Raw genomic sequence first — 20,823 nt, 5'->3', positions numbered from 1 at the left:
CTTTATTTTTTTCTCGGTCAATTTTCCGTTGAATTTCTTTTGTATTGGCCTAATCCGCATTTTGAAATGGAAATCACAATTTTTTTCCATCCATATAGATGAAACTATTTTGTTTTATTCATGACCGTCACAAATTGGAAATTAGTTATGACCGTCATTATGCAACTATATAGATGGTTTGACAACAATTTGGTTACAAATGATTTGTGACAATCATTTGTAGTTGGAAAATTTGTGCGTCACATGACCGTCACAAGACCGTCATTTTTCGGTCATATGACGCGATCTAAAAAATGACGGTCATTTGGTCATCTCTAATCATCATGATCATTCTAGTTGATTTTGCCGTCTTGTCATTAGTGAATATTTCAGATGAAAAATATATTGTTATATCGGTTCAACGATATTTTTTTCAGAATATCGATATCTTCGACCCGATATTTTCAAATTATATCGATAGGTGCGATTTCGATAGTTCCTTCAATATCGGCCCATCCCTAGCAAGAAGCACTCTAGTTACGCGACCCGACACTTCCGTAAGAACTTCACAGATGCCATCTGCACTCACAGCCCACAACCACCCCAGCACAATAACCAACAAGAACAAAAAAGGGTGGTGGCATCGACATCCTAAAATGACATTTTTCTGCAGTCTGTCTGAGTTATCGTCAACACTCCACTGAAATTATTTCTCCAAGGCCTTGTGCACATTCTCCTGAAACCTAAATTTTTTTAAAATAGACTAGAATTTTCTATCTGCATCGCTTACAATGGTGAGTCCCAACGGATCATAACGAGTCTGTGAAAGCAATTGTGACCTCGAAGAAAATTTTTAGGTTATATATTTTGTTTGGCGAGTGCCTCCTCATTTTTTTCTTGACAGAATAAATTTGACACTGTTTTTCCTTGAAATTTCATCGATATGGTGATTATTTCAGTCGGTCGCTGAGTTTTTGAAGGGCCTGCCCTCCCACAATGAAAATAATTTCGCTAATTTTCATACGGACAATGGAAATCGTACCTGCGTCAAGAGGCCCTCGGTGTATTTACCTACGAAAGACTATCCTTCGGAACAAAGTAAGTGTTTCCATTTAATATTTTTTCTCATTCAAGCTTTAATCTTCAAAGAATTGTTTCAATAATTTTTTTTATCTACTTTTTTTTCATTTGGAACCAATTGAACTATTTAATAATACAGATGCGTTCATCATTCACAAACGTTTCATGAGCAATTTTCTATAATTAATAGGGGAGGGTGAGGTAAAATGGAGAGTTTAGACCTTTTTTTAATTCTTTATAACTCAGAAACAAATTTATCAATTGAGCTCAGTTTAGGCTCGTCACAAAGGGAAAGAGTTGTTCCTTATATTGAAAAAAAAATTATTAAATTTTATCAACATTTCAACCCCTCATTAACATTTAAAAAAAAGTCGAAAATGTCCGCTTTACCCCAGCCTCCCCTAATTAATAATGATAATATAATAATATATTCATAATTTTATTGTTTTTATCATCACTTATTACTCATTATTGGACATTTTTTTCAACATAATAAGCGATTTGAAGGGGTTCAAAGGTCTCTTGACCACAGGGATGGAACCCTGAGAGATTCAGGGTTTGAGAAAATGTCAGAGAACAATTTTTGATGAGAATTTCATGGCTAAAAAGATATTCTCGACATTTCTGGGTAAATGCAGTAGTTTCAGACATATTTACAATTTTCCCTGTTCATGACTTCTCAACTCACTTTTTCGCCTTCGACAATGGTGCAATAATCTAAACAAAAATATTCTTCCAGTAATTGTCACTGAGAAGACAACAATATTGCTGAGGTACCTCCACCAGCAGTGGGACAAAAAGGTAAAATTTGTAACGATTGGATACTCTCCTGAGGCCTCTTGAGAGTATCCAAGTACCTTTTCAGTTTGGTACAGACCAAACTATAGATTCAACCATTTGTAACCATTAAATTTGGCAATTAAATTGCGTGAGAAAAATGGGGAAAACATAATGAATATTCAGCATCATTCAAATTACTTTTTGCATAAAATTATGATTTTTTCAGACATGCGTTGTCCATACATAAATAATTGAATTTGTTTAAACTTTTGGAAACCCAATTTTTTTAGGCATAAGATAGATTTTTGGTAAAATTCTGAATATGAATAAATTTGTTACGATTCCGAATGATTGTTGCGGTGGAAAATGGACTGTTTATAAATGATTTATAGAAAATGCTCGTAATTTTCAAAAATTGAATTTTTTAAATTATTTCATGAATTTTCCTCCAAAAGTAAACTTTCTAATTTTTTTCAGATTTTTGAAATGTTTTCTAACAATTTAAAATCATTGTAAAATGTCCGAAAACTTGGGGTCAAATTGGGCTCAAATGAAAGCGCTTATGTTCAACTACAAAAGTAGGAAAGCATTTCACTAAAGAAAAAATAACCAAAATACTCGGATATCCTCAATTATTTCAGGTCCATCAAATCAAAATGAAATTTTACAGTTGACATTAAAGCATTTTTGTTGTTCCACAGAATTCCGAAAGAAAACGAGACTTGTTATCAGTAAATGGCGACTCCCCAGACGACGTAGCGGTGAGACGCTGCAAGAGGCCACGTCTCGATCTCAACAATACCATCTAAACCAAATGAATGAAAGAAAAGGACCGACACATAACGAAAGAATCACAATTACCTCATCGTAATTATTTGTCCATCGTTCGAGTTCGAATACATCTGACCTGTAATTTCACGTATTTCTCCTCAATTTTCATAAACGTGTAAATATTTCGTTTCAGGAAGCTACTTGCAATTTCATGTCATTTTTTTCGATTGAAAATTGTCTTTCACGAGAATGAGACTTTATCAATGAAATTGAAGCCATTGTTAGTTAAGATTTTTGTCAAGCATCAAGTGTGGAGCATTTAATTGGCTTGAAATTTTTTTTTTCGATTTAAGGCTCAGGTGAATCATCTTTCGAGCGTGATCTTGGTTGTTTTTTTTATTTTGATAATCTGAAATGATCGCCAATAGCTATTCGGTTTTACATAGCCCTGGAGTCTTCAAAAATTATGATTGCACAATAAAAAAAACGGTGAAAAAAAGCTGAACATTTTCAAAGAGCGTTTTTGAATAATATTGGGAAATAAACCCAATAGGGAGGAAATTGCAAATTAATAATTTGATGTATCTAATGGCCGTTAGGTCGTCATTTATCGCAGTAGTCAATGGCCATGATAAATTATCCATTCACTATTTCCTCTCTATCGGACTTATTTCTCAATCTTTATTAAAAACGCTCTTTGAAAATGTCCAGTTTGACTCCTGCGTGATGTAAAATCCAATGGAAATTGTGATATATTTTACATTATGAAAATGAAAAAACAATCGCGATAACGTTCGAAAGATAATCCAACCGGGCCTTAATTAGACTTTTTTTCATGAATTGATATCTTTTAGGGCTCTGCATTTGTCTTTAATGATTCTGGAATTTATTTTCTGGATTTGTCGAGATACATTCCATGCGAATCCTTAAAGACCTCTGGGGATATCTCGTTTGATTTTTCTTTCGAATTATTGATTAATAAAATTGTGTAATGAAATAAAAAACTGTGTTGATTTCATTTAAACTCGATAAAATTGAAAAGTAATTGATAAAAATCAATTTTATCATGAATTTTCCCTTCAAATCTGAATGTTTCTCCAAAGAAAAATAAGTTTCAAGGTGAAAAATTACAAATACATTTCGTTACTTCTCAAAAAATTCAATCTTATTACATCCTCGTGAAAAAGTAAATCATTACTTTTTTTTTCTATGAATACAAATTAAAAATACATTACAACTTAATCTAAGATACTTAATTGATAGCATCTGCCTTTTACCTTTCGCATGTGGTTTTCGTGTGAAATGAAGATTAATTGAAATAAAAGGCTACAAATAATCGGATACCGATTGATTTTTCATTTCAGTGGTTATGGAATTTATTGAACTTTGGCTTTTTCATCCTGGAAGTCTCGCGAAAGACGTGGGTTATTAATTATTAGAGAGTTTTTGGGAGACATCAGGGTTCGAGTGACAAAATGTTATCAAGTATTTTGTGTAATTATTCATTATCCCAGAAAAATTTCTTTGCGATCGATTTTTTCAGTCTCTAATGCCACTTTATAATTATTAATCACAATTATCTCAACGATTATTGATTTCAGGAGAAAATGTGAATAGAAATTTTGTTGCATAGAAAAAATTTCTGAATACATTTCAGTAGCGAAGTGGTAAAACGGTTTAAATCGACTCATCTCGCAGTTGAGTTTTTGATGAATATTTCTGAATCTGAGAGAGATAGCGAAATTTTCGTAATTACATTTCTTGTAGCACTCAATCGGCTCTACAAGAAAGGTTATAACAAAAATTTTGCTATATTCCTCAGATTCCGAGATATTTATTGAAAACTGGCTAATAGTCAAAATTGACTTGTACCGTTTCACCATTTCGCTCCTGTTTTTCTCCTAAAACCACTCGTTCTCGAGATAATAGCAAAATAATGAATGCAAAAAATTGACACTTGTCTTGTCACTCCCCTCCTGACATCATTAAGTAGCACTGACAAATTAAACGAACACTAGTGTTAAAATTCCCATCGGAGAAATGAGATTCTCCCAGTTTCACTCAATCATCGAATCAAATATCATTGAAAAATAATCACAACACTTTTACAATGTTTCTAGGCATTACAGTAATACGTCTAAGCACCTTATTTCTGCACCAAAAATATCGATGAAGCGAGAGACGAATTCCTTCAATTCAGTATGAAAAATTGTTCGAAATGAACATTCGTAAATTGGAATGCAATAAACAATATGAGAATTNCAATCGCGATAACGTTCGAAAGATAATCCAACCGGGCCTTAATTAGACTTTTTTTCATGAATTGATATCTTTTAGGGCTCTGCATTTGTCTTTAATGATTCTGGAATTTATTTTCTGGATTTGTCGAGATACATTCCATGCGAATCCTTAAAGACCTCTGGGGATATCTCGTTTGATTTTTCTTTCGAATTATTGATTAATAAAATTGTGTAATGAAATAAAAAACTGTGTTGATTTCATTTAAACTCGATAAAATTGAAAAGTAATTGATAAAAATCAATTTTATCATGAATTTTCCCTTCAAATCTGAATGTTTCTCCAAAGAAAAATAAGTTTCAAGGTGAAAAATTACAAATACATTTCGTTACTTCTCAAAAAATTCAATCTTATTACATCCTCGTGAAAAAGTAAATCATTACTTTTTTTTTCTATGAATACAAATTAAAAATACATTACAACTTAATCTAAGATACTTAATTGATAGCATCTGCCTTTTACCTTTCGCATGTGGTTTTCGTGTGAAATGAAGATTAATTGAAATAAAAGGCTACAAATAATCGGATACCGATTGATTTTTCATTTCAGTGGTTATGGAATTTATTGAACTTTGGCTTTTTCATCCTGGAAGTCTCGCGAAAGACGTGGGTTATTAATTATTAGAGAGTTTTTGGGAGACATCAGGGTTCGAGTGACAAAATGTTATCAAGTATTTTGTGTAATTATTCATTATCCCAGAAAAATTTCTTTGCGATCGATTTTTTCAGTCTCTAATGCCACTTTATAATTATTAATCACAATTATCTCAACGATTATTGATTTCAGGAGAAAATGTGAATAGAAATTTTGTTGCATAGAAAAAATTTCTGAATACATTTCAGTAGCGAAGTGGTAAAACGGTTTAAATCGACTCATCTCGCAGTTGAGTTTTTGATGAATATTTCTGAATCTGAGAGAGATAGCGAAATTTTCGTAATTACATTTCTTGTAGCACTCAATCGGCTCTACAAGAAAGGTTATAACAAAAATTTTGCTATATTCCTCAGATTCCGAGATATTTATTGAAAACTGGCTAATAGTCAAAATTGACTTGTACCGTTTCACCATTTCGCTCCTGTTTTTCTCCTAAAACCACTCGTTCTCGAGATAATAGCAAAATAATGAATGCAAAAAATTGACACTTGTCTTGTCACTCCCCTCCTGACATCATTAAGTAGCACTGACAAATTAAACGAACACTAGTGTTAAAATTCCCATCGGAGAAATGAGATTCTCCCAGTTTCACTCAATCATCGAATCAAATATCATTGAAAAATAATCACAACACTTTTACAATGTTTCTAGGCATTACAGTAATACGTCTAAGCACCTTATTTCTGCACCAAAAATATCGATGAAGCGAGAGACGAATTCCTTCAATTCAGTATGAAAAATTGTTCGAAATGAACATTCGTAAATTGGAATGCAATAAACAATATGAGAATTTCCATTCATGACTGACATAAGCAAAACATTTTCAATGAATTGACCTTCCCTCATTTTTCACAACTGTGAAAACCTCTGCACAGAGAGAGAAATAAAAAAGTGATTTGTAAAATTGTTCAGTTTTGTTCAAAATCGCATAATTGAACTTGAAAAACCTCAAAAAGTCTTGATCTGAACTTTCATCAGGCAAAAATCCTGAACCACCTGTTCTTTCGTTGGAATCTCAGAGTAACTACAATTCCTACTTAATATTCGAGGGTTTTTTTACACCTCCCACGATAAAAAAAAATTCCTCGATGAATTGACGAAGAGAAAAAGTCCTCTCCGATTGTGAACTTAATCACTAAATATGTGTTGGAGGTCGTGCTCGTACAGAGCTATTACTAGCATTATTCCCAAGCCTGTCAGAAGCCCTAGGCCTTGGAGGATACATTGCCAGTTTGATCCACCCTCTGCTGTGTGTCCAGAGGACAATTCTGGGATCTGACGATGAGAACATTGAGTTATTCATTTGATTAGGAAATTAATTCTGTTAATAATTAATGACATTTAGTGAGTGTTGAGACAAATTTTGTCTCTTGACGTTTTTTTTTCCAAAAACATTAAAAATTCAATTCGACAATTGATAAGGGAAATGCCTCAAATTGAATACAATATCTTTGATGAATTATTAATTAAGGAATCATCTAGGCGATTAAAAAAATGTCAAAGAGTTGATTTTTTTTACATGAAATTTAAAAGAAAAAAACGGAAAATACCAGATTCTCGAGATAAATCAATAATTCCCAAAGATATGAAGTTTCAGGCCCGTTTGGATTATCTTTCGAGTGTTATCTCGATTGTTTTTTCATTTTCATAATGTAAAATATATCACAATTTCCACTGACTTTTACATCACGCAGGAGTCCTTAAAAATTATGATTGTACAAAAAAAGTAAAAAAAAATGAACATTTTCAAAGAGCGGTTTCCATAAAAAATTAGGAAATAAGTCCAATAGAGAGGAAATAGTGAATAGATAATTTATCATGTTAACTAACGATCTAACAGCCATTAGATACATCAAATTATTAATTTGCAATTTCCTCCCTATTGGGTTTATTTCCCAATATTATTAAAAACCGGTCTTTGGAAATCTTCAGCTTTTTTTCAACTTTTTTTTCATTGTACAATTATAATTATTGGATACTCCAGGGCTATGTAAAACTGAATAACAATTAGAGATCATTTCAGATTATCAAAATAAAAAAAATAAAAACAAGCAAGATCACGTTCAAAAGATAATCCACCCAGACCTTAATTTATAATTCAATGAATTATTTTATAAACCCACCATATCCACAAGTGCAATGTAAATAAACATTCCAGCAGCAGCTGCAAAGACCCAGCTAGTGGTGGCTGGTTGAGCCCCAAGAAGGACCCCAAATATCATTCCAAACAAACAAAGTACCGATGATAGTAAGTTATAAAAAACCGCCTGTTTCGCGGACATTCCAGCCTTAAGTAGGACAGCAAAATCACCGAGTTCGTGTGGTAATTCGTGACAGAATACTGCTATTGCTGTTGAAAAACCACCAGCTATATTAGCAGCAAATGCTGCACCAATGGCCATGCCATCTGTGAAGTTGTGAAGGCCATCACCCATTATTACCATCCAGGCTACACTGGACATGGATTCGGGTGCTGCATGGACATGTCCTGAAAATATGTACATTTAAATTTTAAATGATTTGTTCAAGTTTTTATTCAATTCAAATGACCCCTTTAATAATAACTATTTAAATTGTCTTTACAGCTGAGGTCCAATAACCCCTCCTTTTTTTCCCCTGATAATTTCCACTGAATTTTGTTTTTCTGGACATGAAAAATGAATGAATGAATTTATTTCATCGTGGGAAATTAATGGAATACTAGATGTAGAAGAAATTGTCATTTTGGAGCAATTCGGTTGTTGTCTTCTTGAATATACGAACACACATAACCACTCCGTTCATTTTAAAATAAGTGATGGCAACAAGTGAGTTAATTGATTGTTTATTGGGACAAGAGATTGATTCGAATCTTTTTGGGGATTTATTTTCATAATGTTGATTGATAAATGATAGTAATTAAGTGATTTATGATGGATTGTGAATGTTTATCGTATTGTACTGATTATGTAGGCATGAGAGTTTGTTTTGAAATTTGAAAAAAAATCGTTTTGAAAATGTTGAATTCTGATTTGGATTCGAAAGATTGAGAGACGTAATAAATTGAATTGATATTGGTAATACGTGTATGTGTGACCTTCATGTTCAGTGGTAAGGAGAAATCATTCCGGGAGAAATGATTCCGGGGAAATTTTTTCCGGGGGAAAACAATCCGGGAACCATAATAAAATACCAAAAAACTCACCATGTGAATGTGTATGGCCATGATGCTTGTTCTCATGCTCCCGAATAATAACCGTGTACCCATCCCCCTCAGCCCCCTCCTCCTCGCCCTTCCTCCCAGCCTCCTCGACCTTCCACTCCTCCTTCTTCCCCGCCTCGTCCTTTCCCACCGAGTTCGACGATACCTCATTCAGCGGCTTGACCTCCTCCCCTCCACTTCTCTCCTTATCGTTGTGCTCGTGCTCATGATGATTGTCCTTAGTCGTGATCTCTCCATAGCAGTACGGATAAGAGGAGTATTTGTGCTTGCACAATTTCTCACCAACAGTGCTGGGCCCCTCGCTCTCCCTCATCACTCTGACCCTCGAGGGCGGTTTGTTCCTTCTCTGCCTGTACTTTCGCCATTCCGCCACTATCGACAGGGCCTTCTCCGTGAAGAAGAAGAGTATCAGGCCCATCATAGCAGTCAGGCCCTTCCACATATTCGAGTTGTGGAGGGTCTCGTGGTCAATCTCCTGGGGAATGGCTCCAAGCTCGTGAGAGTGCGAGGACATCATGGCGTGGGGCAACAAGTGGATCAGAGCGTCTCCACAGAGTGTTCCTATTGCCAGGGCCACCAGGAACTGGAGCAATTGGTTGTAGTAGGACTTTCCCATTACTGGGATCACTGCCACCCCCAGGAGGCCACACAGACTTATGATTATTATGGAGATTGTTGAATACACCCAGACCTGGACGATGTTGCGTGCTGGCTCGTCGTCGAATTCCTCGGGGTAGGGATTCAGGGGGATTTGGGTCATGGTGGGGATGCTTATGCAGCCAGAGTTCTCCAGGGGGGAGGAACTCGTCAGGTGGTACAGGAGAATGGGACAGGCTCGGGAGAAGAGGTCCTGGGTCAGGTTGCTGACGTTTGGGGGGTGAGGGGGTGGCGAGAGGTGGGTGAGGAAGTCGCGAGTACTGAGGCACTGCCAGGGAAATGATTTTTTTAAGAAATATTTCGGGTTATTTGGTTTTTTGAGAACAGTTCAGCAGCGAAGTGGTAAAACGGCTTAAGGATGTTCGGCACCCTTTTAGCCAAAATTGACGTTGCTTTCATTTTTCTGGCAAATTATCGATGGGAGTGACGTGAAAAAATATAACGATTTTGTGGTTTGTCATTCTTTAATGGCTCACGAAGTTGCGTAGTGGTGCGATAATTTTCATGCGTTTTTTCTACAGTTTTGTGATTCTTTTTAAAAGTTTAGAGAAAACGCAGGAAAATGTTCGCACCACCTTAAAATTTCGTCAGTCATTAAATAATGACAAAACGCAAAAACGTTATATTTTTTCACGTCAATTCCATCATAAGTTTGCCAGAAAAATTAAAAAAACGTGAATTTTGGCAGAAAGGGTGTAGTACATCCTGAAGGATGTTCTACACCCTTTCTGCCAACGTTCACGTTTTTTTCATTTTTCTGGCAAATTATTGATCGAATTGGTGCGAAATAATATACCGTCTTTGCGTCTTATCATTATTGACTGACTCACGAAGTTTCATGGTGTTGCAATAATTTTCCTGCATTTTTACTAAAGTTTTGTGAATTTCTGAAGTTTTAGAAAAAACGAAGGAAAATTATTGCACGATCATGAAATTTTGTGAGCCACTAAGTAATGATAAAACGCAAAAACAGTAGATTTTTTCACGTTAATCTGATCAACAATTTACCAGAAAAATTGAAAAAATGTGAATTTTGGCGAAAAGGTTGAGTTGAGTTGAGTTTTTGAGGAATATTTCCGAATCTAAAGGAGATAGTGAAATTTTCGTGATTACATTTGTTGTAGCTCTTCATTGGCTCTACAAAAAAGGTTATAACAACAATTTTGCTATCTCCCTTAGATTCCGAGATATTCATTGAAAACTGGCCAATAGTCGAAATTGACTTGAACCGTTTTACCACTTCGCTACTGAGTTGTAAAGGGGTGCGGGAACGAATTGTCTTCAGTCGTCAATACCTCCGGAATGAATGATGTGATTTTGATTAGTCGGGAGTCGTTTTCAAGGAGGAAAGAATATATTGAGAATGAAAAAAATGGGAATTTTTACTCTGCCGTTTTGTCGAGTTATTGATGACTGAAAAAGGCGCATTTAGCCACCTCTCCAATTTATGAAATTCTTATTCATTTTTGAGAATATCCAAGTATCTTTTACAGTTTGGGATAGACCAGAGTATCGATTCAATCATTTTTAATGATCAAATTTGTCGATTAAATTGGGTGAGAAAAATTTGAAAAAAAGTCATGAATATTCAGTGGCATTAATTTTATTAGGCCTGAAATCGATTTCAAGTAAAATTCTGAATATGAATAAATTCGTTACGATTCCGAACAAATGATTTTTATGGTGGAAAATTGATTGGTTGCGAATTGTTTATAGAAAATTCTCGTAATTATCGAAAATTGTCATTTTTTATTATTTCATCAATCTTCCTCGAAAATTAAACTTTATAATTTTTTTTTCAGATTTTCAAAATGTTTCCCAAAGGTTTGCGAGTACTGAGGCACTGCCAGGGAAATGATTTTTATTATTAATTAATATCGAGATTCAATTCAGACCAGCAAAGTTCAAATAATGAAATCGTTGTAAAATGTCTGGAAATTTAGTGAAAGCTCTGCAATTCACTGCACTGAGAGAAAAACGACAAAGTTCTCAAACAAGTCTTACTTGTGCCAAGAAAATATTTTTTTGAAAATGATCAAAAAAGGTTTTTTTTTGTGTCAAACATGCAGAGAATGCGCTAGACTGAAAATTTTTTGTCTCAAAAATAGATTTAGTAGTTAAAAAAAAATTGCATTCTCTGTACACGCAAGAAATGTCATCTCTAGCACTACTCCTTCGTTATTCGATACTCCCATATGTATTTTGCTCCCGAAAAATCGTTGTTTTATGCGAAACAAGGGATAGTAGTTTTTCGTTTCGGCTGTCTAATAATCACAGACAATAAATGAACCTTTAACTGAAACAATAATAATGATATGATAGCAATCTTGTAACCTAGGAATAAAATATTTGATAAATTTTCCTCTATATGAGATATTTTCATCCTGCAAAGGCACCGTCTGGTGTGAATTATCCGCCTCTTGAGCCAAATATATCTTTGCTGTCGAAAGCAGAACAATTATTCATGTCTGAGACTTTCAAATTCGAACCAAACAAATTCTTTTTTGGCAATTTTCGACTAGCAATTATGTTGGCCCAAACAAGACTTGTTAGACAACGTGTTTGTTTTTCTCTCAGTGTGAAGAAAAAATAGCCAAAGTACTTGGATATCCTTAATGAGTTAAAATCCTGTTTCCATTTGTTTATTCATAAAAACAGTGCATATTCACCTGTTCTTTCGCGTTTATACTGTTGGGATCCCCTGATTTTTTACTGCTATTTTCATCTGATCGTGATGTACCTGCACGTGAAATCATCCAATTGTTCATGTGACGCATCACAATTAATTGTCTCGAATAATGGAAATGGGAAAGGCAATCAGGGAGGAGCGATAATTGCACAAATGCTCCCAAGGTTTTCCAGATAATGGAAGCAAATATTTCCTTGACCAACTGACCGTTGCAATTCGCGAATGTAAAAGGGAATTCAAGTTAAACACTGGAGATTAGATTTTTAGACTGTAATCCGTGTAATCAGAGTTCTAAATCTTTCTCGCTGAGACGTGAAAATTGATAAGGAAATGGATTCAATTTCTGTTGAATCAAACAACCGAGGCCTTCTCGGTTACGGTTAATCTTGAGTCGGCTGTTTGAATTCTGCGGTAGATACGAAATTGTGATGATTGACAACTTTTGAGTGTTGATATACTTTTTGTTTTTGTTTCTTTATCGCAAGAATTTAAAAACCTCACGTAATTGTTGCGCTGTTGTTTAATATGGTGAAAATCGAAAACGTGAGAAGATGAATAAATGAGAAATTCATTAATGAGATAAATTAACAATGAAGTAAAGAAAAAAATTCATTCTTCGTATTTTTCGATTTTAGTACTAAACTTGTCTTGTTAATTCACATTTATCTCGAGAAGGAGTTGTTTTACGAGACAATGTATTTGAACCTTTTTTTTGGCTAAGAAATTTTCCTACAAAAAATGATTCATGACTTCTCTCCCTAAAACCACCCCTTAATGAGATAAATGGACAATTGAAAAGAAATTCAAAATCAACACGAAGAAAAATGGAACACAATAAACCTTGCTAAATCTTCAAAATCTCAGAGACAAACGATTTGAACGAATCAGCTGTGGCTACCTCAAGAAATGACTTTCGAAACGTCACCTCATTCTGAAAAATCAACTCTGCGAATGACCTCTGCCCGAATGATGCCCCATCAAATCTGTTCCCGTCCTCCCAATGAAATTCCCCAACTTCTCTCGAGAAGAAATCCCCTGAATTCAAATAATTATCCTGAGAACATCTCCACCGTCTTCCCCCAGTGATCAATTAACGACAATTTGGTGGGTCAATTGCGGCCACACGTGACAGATATACCCAACGAGGCGTAATGAATCCATCAATTCGTCAATTCCGCTAATAAAAAATCACAACAGTGTAAATCGTCTGTGGTAGATTTGAAATTGATAATTCTATCGATCACCTGTCGCCACTGTCTCCATTTTCAGCATCAAGTCAGTTGTTGAAAGAAAATATAAATAGAAGATGAATAAATGAATGTATAAAAAAAATTAATTCTGATTGCTAATTAATACGATAAATAACAGAGTGGAATCTATTTTTAATTACCCCATTAATCAGAATTGACTTCTTTCAATGGAAAAAAAATCATTTTTATCAATTGGCTATTCATTAATGATGATACCATTGATTTTAATCATTCATTCAATTCCTAATCGTCAAAAAATGATTTGATATTGCATTAATGAGTAATGAAGACATTTTCATTGCAATAAATTCATCAATTCATGTAAATGGTCGGTGGTAGATTTCAAATCAATAATTCTATCGATCACCTGTCACCATTGTCTCCATTTTCAGCATCAATTCAAGTGAGTAGTTGAAAGAAAATATAAATAGAAGATGAATAAATGAATGTATAAAAAAAATTAATTCTGATTGCTAATTAATACGATAAATAACCGAGTGGAATCTATTTTTAATTACCCCATTAATCAGAATTGACTTCTTTTAATGGAAAAAAAATCATTTTTATCAAGTGGCTATTCATTAATGATGATACCATTGATTTCAATCATTCATGCAATTCCTAATCGTCAAAAAATCGTCCGATATTAGATTAATGAGTAATGAAGACATTTTCATGATTCCAAACGACACGTCTTCGATCATCGATATCTCCCGATCAAACGATGCGATTTGGCTGAGTCAGGTCTCATTTCGAAGATGAAAAAAAATCCTCAAAATGAAAGAAACAATTTAAAAAGTTCTCTCTGCCGTTCTCGAGTTATTACCGATTCAAGAATTGGTCTATTCGAATGACTTACCATTGATTCCAACTCGACTCTCGTCCCTCTCGACGCTCCTGATGAGTTCAGTGAGGCCTAGCTTCCTCAGCATGTTCTCGAAGCCCTCCATGGAGAGGCTCTCCCCATCCCCAAAGGTGTCAAAGATCTTCTTGAGATAATAATTGTCTTGAATCTCCACGTGTCGCTCCTGCCTGATCTTGCTCCCCTTCTCCTGATTCATGGAGTGTTTTTCCCTCTTGAAGGGAATCTCCTCTGGGATGTGTCCCAGCCTCTGGAGGACCTCTCGACTCTCCAGCTGATCGATCTCCCTGGGAACAGGCACCTCCTGCTTCTCAAATCGCAGTTTCATCTTCTCCGAGTGGAGGAGCTTCTTGGAACGATGTGGTGAGAGCACATGGGAGCCACCTCGATCCTCCACTGGTGGTGTCATCATCTCGTGATGATTTCGAGGATCATTGTTGGAATTTATTCGCAGGTACTTGGGACTTGGGGTTAACACTGGGTCTTGGTAGCTCTGGGGATTGGGGGACATGGTTGTGTGGGCGGAGCAGGGATTGTGGGATGCACATAGCACGCAGACAACGCAGACTGTCATGAAGTGTTGAGACATTTTTCACGGAATTATCTGGAAGATAATTTACTAATTTTTGGTGGTGACGGAATAAGCACATTCACTCAATTTTTGTATTAAACTTGGGGCAGATTGCGATCTCTTTGGCGCCGCTATTTGACATATATTTTCCGTACCATTTTCCCCAGGGATACGGGAAAAATACAGAAAAATTCCCTCTCAATTCGTTTTTGGGATATGACCAATGCTTATTTTTCAAGATGCGAACATTTCCATCAAACTTCGTATGGGTACTTGACATTCCAATTCATGCACTCACATTCCCACATTTGAATTCAATGATTACATTTCAGTAGTGAAGCGGTAAACCGAGTCAAGTCGATTTTGACTTTTGATCAGTTTTTGATGAATGTCTCAGAACCTAAGAGAGATAGCAAAATTTTTCTCATGACCTTTTTTGTAGAACCAATTCAGAGCTATAAAACGGTCATGACAAAAATTTTCTATCTCTTTTAGATTCCGAGATATTCGTCAGAAACTGGCCAAGAGTCGAAATCGACTTAACCCGGTTTACCGCTTCGCTACTGATTTACATCGAAAAAAAAACAAAACTCAATTTTAATGGAAATTTTTTTGTTGGAGATCTTTTTGGTTGAATTTTTTTTCTGAAAAAATTGCAACAACAATCGCAAAAATTCAGTCAACAAAATCTGCAGCAAAAGAATTTTCCCCTGAATCCACTCCTTCCAAAGATATCCCACCTTTAAAGCTCAATTCAAAATAGCAATCAATCATCTAACTATCTCCCTAATCACAAGACATTTTCAGCATAAAATTTTCCTTCAGCAAGAAAACGAGACTGTCCTCAAGACAAATTCACACTCCCAAAACCCTGATACCCACCTCATCACTCCTCAATCCGATCTTCAATTTCCACAATCCAATCAGAATTCGCAATAACTAAACTCAAGTGCATAAAGACCACTCGTAGGCGATTCCCATACAAGTCCCCCACCAAAATAAAATTCAAATGCTTGAGGAATGCAAAGTATCCGAGCCACTGATACCACTGGATTTGTCTCCAAGAAATAATGACAACTCCAAAATAGAATTCCTCTCGTCCACTTCCATCAATGGATGATGATTATTTTTAGCTGTCAAAAGGGTACCCCCACGCACCAAAAACCCGGAGAAATGAGGTTAGAGGACTCAGGTATCCCCAATATTATGAATTGAACACCCATTGTCAGGGTTATTTTTACCTGAATATCGACGATTGAGTGTCAACAATAGTCTCCAGAGTGCTGTGGCCAACAGTTGTCCCTCGGCTTTTGTAGATAAATTGTTGAAAAATTTGTTGTGAAAAAAAATTCAATTCAATCAAGGCGATGGGTTTTTAGCGGTTCGGGAGGGCACAGAGGCTCTCGTGTTCAGTCAAGGTCCACTATTGTCGATCATTCAGGGGTTTTTACTGTTGTTCCATTTATTTTTTCGGGGGAAATAATTATGCCGAGGATATTTAGATACACTAACACAACACGGAGCAACAAGTACAGGGTGAACTTGGTCGTATGCCGGGCTCTAGTGCTCTGCGGGATCTTCAGACGCCAATCATCCAACATGGCTGGACGGGGGGATTGACGGAGCATCCAGGGGGGCCGGGGGGTGAGGTTTGTCGCGAAATTCGGGTGGTAAAGCAGATTTCAGGGAAATAGAAGAGGTTTTTATTGTTGAATGCTAATTTTTTTCGCAGTGAAGGGTTCTAGAAAAAAATGTTAAAACGTTAAAATGTGAAAAGTGTCACATTTCCTTGACTACAAAAAAGATTTTTTGATGTTTTTCGTTAAATTTAATAGTTTTCGAGATTTTTTCAGTGATGAAAAACTCGATTTTTTAGAGGAAATGTTTTTTAAGTGGAAATGAAATGAAGGGGAATGAATATGTCTGATTATTTTCGGAGCGGTAGATTTTAGAAGAAAATGGAAGAAGGACTTTTTGTAGAAAATTTTGTCAGCTGCAAAAAAGATTTTTTGATGGTTTTTTCTAAATGCAGTCGTTCTCGAGATATTTGAAGTGAACGATTGGGGTTTGAATTTGGAGGGTAAAGCAGATTTGAGGGAAATGAAAGGTTTTCATTGTTGAATGTTAATTTTTTGCGGAGTGAGGGGTTCTAGAAATAAATGTCAAAAGACATTTCATTTCTGAAATTTTATTGACTATAAACAAAATTTTTTGATGTTTTTCGTTAAATTTAATAGTTTTCGAGATTTTTTCAGTGATGAAAAACTCGATTTTTTAGAGGACATGTTTTTTAAATGGAAATGAAATGATGGGGAATTAATATGTCTGATTATTTTCGGAGCGGTAGATTTTAGAAGAAAATGGAAGGACTTTTTGTAGAAAATTTTGTCAGCTGCAAAAAAGATTTTTTGATGGTTTTTTCTAAATGCAGTCGTTCTCGAAATATTTGAAGTGAACGATTGGGGTTTGAATTTGGAGGGTGAAGCAGATTTGAGGGAAATGAAAGGTTTTCATTGTTGAATGTTAATTTTTTTCGGAGTGAGGGGTTCTGGAAATAAATGTCAAAAGACATTTCATTTCTGAAATTTTCTTGACTACAAACAAGATTTTTTGATGTTTTTCGTTAAATTTAATAGTTTTCGAGATTTTTTCAGTGATGAAAAACTCGATTTTTTTAGAGGAAATGTTTTTTAAATGGAAATTAAATTAAGGGGAATTAATATGTCTGATTATTTTCGGAGCGGTAGATTTTAGAAGAAAATGGAAGAAGGACTTTTTGTAGAAAATTTTGTCAGCTGCAAAAAAGATTTTTTGATGGTTTTTTCTAAATGCAGTCGTTCTCGAGATATTTGAAGTGAACGATTGGGGTTTGAATTTGGAGGGTAAAGCAGATTTGAGGGAAATGAAAGGTTTTCATTGTTGAATGTTAATTTTTTGCGGAGTGAGGGGTTCTAGAAATAAATGTCAAAAGACATTTCATTTCTGAAATTTTATTGACTATAAACAAAATTTTTTGATGTTTTTCGTTAAATTTAATAGTTTTCGAGATTTTTTCAGTGATGAAAAACTCGATTTTTTAGAGGACATGTTTTTTAAATGGAAATGAAATGATGGGGAATTAATATGTCTGATTATTTTCGGAGCGGTAGATTTTAGAAGAAAATGGAAGAAGGACTTTTTGTAGAAAATTTTGTCAGCTGCAAAAAAGATTTTTTGATGGTTTTTTCTAAATGCAGTCGTTCTCGAGATATTTGAAGTGAACGATTGGGGTTTGAATTTGGAGGGTAAAGCAGATTTGAGGGAAATGAAAGGTTTTCATTGTTGAATGTTAATTTTTTGCGGAGTGAGGGGTTCTAGAAATAAATGTCAAAAGACATTTCATTTCTGAAATTTTCTTGACTACAAACAAGATTTTTTGATGTTTTTCGTTAAATTTAATAGTTTTCGAGATTTTTTCAGTGATGAAAAACTCGATTTTTTTAGAGGAAATGTTTTTTAAATGGAAATTAAATTAAGGGGAATTAATATGTCTGATTATTTTCGGAGCGGTAGATTTTAGAAGAAAATGGAAGAAGGACTTTTTGTAGAAAATTTTGTCAGCTGCAAAAAAGATTTTTTGATGGTTTTTTCTAAATGCAGTCGTTCTCGAGATATTTGAAGTGAACGATTGGGGTTTGAATTTGGAGGGTAAAGCAGATTTGAGGGAAATGAAAGGTTTTCATTGTTGTCAAAAGACATTTCATTGCTGAAATTTTCTTGACTACAAACAAGATTTTTTGATGTTTTTCGTTAAATTTAATCGTTTTTGAGATTTTTTCAGTGATGAGAAACTCGATTTTTTAGAGGAAATGTTTTTTAAATGGAAATTAAATTAAGGGGAATTAATAGGTCTGATTATTTTCGGAGCGGTAGATTTTAGAAGAAAATGGAAGAAGGACTTTTTGTAGAAAATTTTGTCAGCTACAAAAAAGGTTTTCTGATATTTTCTTCTACATGCAGTCGTTCTCAAGATTTTTCGAGTGAAAGACAGTTCATTTTTTGTGGGGTATTTTTTTTTCCTTATTTAGTACAAAACTTGAAAGTTTATTGGGGACGCTAAAAATCGCTGCGATGTCTGGTGGTGGGTATCGCCTGGTCTCAGAAAAATGACCGTCCGATGGTTTATCGTTGGTACTTCAATCAATTACTTTACAAATCTTCAAGTTTTTCTAAAATATGACAACATCGGAACTTCGAGTACAACAATAAAAAACAATACAGAAATGAATGAGTCGAAGAGGAACTACTACTGTCAGCTACAATGTGAGGGTTTGAACAAGTTTGAACGGGTAAACCATCGATCGTCCATGTTATGAGTCCCAATAGGGGTGGGTGGGGTAAAATGGACACTTGAAACTTTTTTAAAATTATTCATAACTCAGAAACAAATTTATCAATTGAGCTCAGTTTAGCCTCGCTACAGAGGGAAAGAATTGTTCTTTGTAGAGAAAAAAAAATTATTAAATTTTATTAACATTTCAACCCCTCATTAACATTTTTAAAAAAGTGAAAAGTGTCCGTTTTACCCCAACCGCCCCTTCAGGTATTCAAATTTGGGCGTTTTATCGACTGAGTATTTGACGTCAAAACGTCAGTGACAGAGGAAAACATGCAATTAGTGAATTTATTGATAAGAGTTCATCAATTAGATCCCACGATAGCTATCATTACCCGAGGTTCCCGTTGAAAAAGAGTGAAAGTCTTGATCGATGAGTGAAAACAAAGTTGGGGGCATCCAAGGGTTTATGTGACTCACTTCTAAGAGGGGTTATAAAGAAATTGCGTATTGAGGAGTTGGAGAGTGAAAAGCCGGCAGCAACAATCAGACAGACTGAAATTTGAAGCTCGTCATTTAATTGACTTTGCAAGCCTAAAAAACGAGTGAAAATGGTAATGATGAACACCTGTTGTGGGATTCACAGAGTACGAAGAATGGCGATATTTGCTGGCAGAGAGATGCACCACAGGTAAACAACGGTCTACACTGAGAAAACAAGTGTTTTTGAGAAGTAGGGGAGAGTGGGGTAAAATGGACATTTTTGACTTTTTTTAAAATGTTAATGACAGGTTGAATTGTTGGTGAAATGTTTTTTTTATTTTTCAATAAAAAGAACAATTCTTTCCCTTTGTGTTGAGCCTAAACTGATTTCAATTGATAAATCTGTCTCTGAGTTATAAATATTTCTTTAAATATCAAACGTGTCCATTTTACCCCACCCGCCCCTACTTCGTCACTTGTATCAAGAAATTCGTGAGCAGACAATATCTCACACTAAGAAAAAAAAATCTTACGCCAAGAAATTTTAGAGGAGAGGGTGGGGTAAAACGGACACTTTAGACTTTTTTTTATGATTCATAACTCAGAAACCAATTGATCAGTTGAGCTCATCTTAGGCTCCTCACAGGGGGAAAGAATTATCAAATTTTATCAACATTTCAACCCCTCATTAACATTAAAAAAATGTCGTGTCCGTTTTACCCCAACCTCCCCTACTTGTCTGAAAGATGAGAACAGTTTCTCCATATCAAGAAAACGAGTTCTCAAATCAATTAATGTGATTTTTGCATTAAAATATTTTAGAATTGAGGCTAAAAAACTATCAAATGAATTAATGCAATTTTACTTGGTTTGAGAAATCGCTTTCTTCTCACTGAGAAATTGTCCTCGTCTTTAGAGAATGGAATTTCTTCTTAACTACTAAATCCATTTTTGCGACAAAAATTTTTCATCTCGGCGCACTCTCTGCATATTTGGCACAAAAAAAATCCTTTTTTGATAATTTTCAAAAAACTATTTTCTTGGCACAAGCAAGACTTGTTTGAGAACTCTGTCGTTTTTCTCTCAGTGTACACAACTGACCTTTTGTTCATTTGCCAAAATTGTTTAGATGGCTCTTCATCTGTTTACAAAGGAAATCACCATAAAACAATAGGAGAAGGGGAGGATGAATAACAAAGAAAAATTTGATTTACCCCCCCCCCCCCCCCCCC

The 20,823-nt window shown here is 35.0% G+C and overlaps 3 protein-coding genes across 4 annotated transcripts in view; 2 read left to right on the top strand and 1 right to left on the bottom strand.

Moving 5' to 3' along the window:
* Positions 1–552: 552 nt before the first annotated feature.
* Positions 553–3,062, top strand: LOC107040874 (DET1- and DDB1-associated protein 1). Its single transcript, XM_015261141.1, has 4 exons — positions 553–773; positions 939–1,077; positions 1,799–1,860; positions 2,541–3,062. The coding sequence occupies exons 1-4, from the start codon at positions 771–773 to the stop codon at positions 2,646–2,648; spliced, it is 312 nt and encodes a 103-aa protein (XP_015116627.1). The 5' UTR covers positions 553–770; the 3' UTR covers positions 2,649–3,062.
* A 2,908-nt stretch (positions 3,063–5,970) lies between these two features.
* LOC107040886 (zinc transporter foi) overlaps positions 5,971–20,823 on the bottom strand; it is a 150,858-nt gene continuing 136,005 nt past the window's right edge. Inside the window, exons 1-6 of one of the 2 annotated variants that reach the window (XM_015261155.1) lie at positions 16,035–16,383; positions 14,220–14,826; positions 12,091–12,161; positions 8,747–9,689; positions 7,686–8,050; positions 5,971–6,837 (exon numbers count right to left, since the gene is read on the bottom strand). In XM_015261155.1, coding sequence (XP_015116641.1) covers positions 6,691–6,837; positions 7,686–8,050; positions 8,747–9,689; positions 12,091–12,161; positions 14,220–14,811 — 2,118 coding nt within the window. In that variant the 5' untranslated portion in view covers positions 14,812–14,826; positions 16,035–16,383 and the 3' untranslated portion in view covers positions 5,971–6,690. Of the gene's footprint in view, positions 6,838–7,685; positions 8,051–8,746; positions 9,690–12,090; positions 12,162–14,219; positions 14,827–16,034; positions 16,384–20,823 lie in introns of those variants that run through there. The other variant, XM_015261156.1, reaches the window with a different exon arrangement.
* LOC107040890 (sulfide:quinone oxidoreductase, mitochondrial) overlaps positions 19,420–20,823 on the top strand; it is a 5,437-nt gene continuing 4,033 nt past the window's right edge. The window contains exon 1 of the mRNA XM_015261162.1: positions 19,420–19,799. Coding sequence (XP_015116648.1) covers positions 19,720–19,799 — 80 coding nt within the window. The 5' untranslated portion in view covers positions 19,420–19,719. The remainder of the gene's footprint in view (positions 19,800–20,823) is intronic.

This window comes from Diachasma alloeum, unplaced genomic scaffold (genome assembly GCF_001412515.2).
Source record: "Diachasma alloeum isolate Michigan unplaced genomic scaffold, Dall2.0 Dall_scaffold_00349, whole genome shotgun sequence".
Taxonomy (NCBI): Eukaryota; Metazoa; Arthropoda; class Insecta; order Hymenoptera; family Braconidae; genus Diachasma; species Diachasma alloeum.
Note: the sequence above shows the minus strand (reverse complement) of the source record. Positions and strands in the feature narration are given on the sequence as shown.

Coding starts and splice junctions, on each gene's coding strand:
- LOC107040874 (XM_015261141.1), top strand. Junction 1,078..1,798: donor AGACTATCCTTCGGAACAAA/GTAAGTGTTTCC, acceptor ATATTCTTCCAG/TAATTGTCACTGAGAAGACA. Junction 1,861..2,540: donor ACCAGCAGTGGGACAAAAAG/GTAAAATTTGTA, acceptor GTTGTTCCACAG/AATTCCGAAAGAAAACGAGA.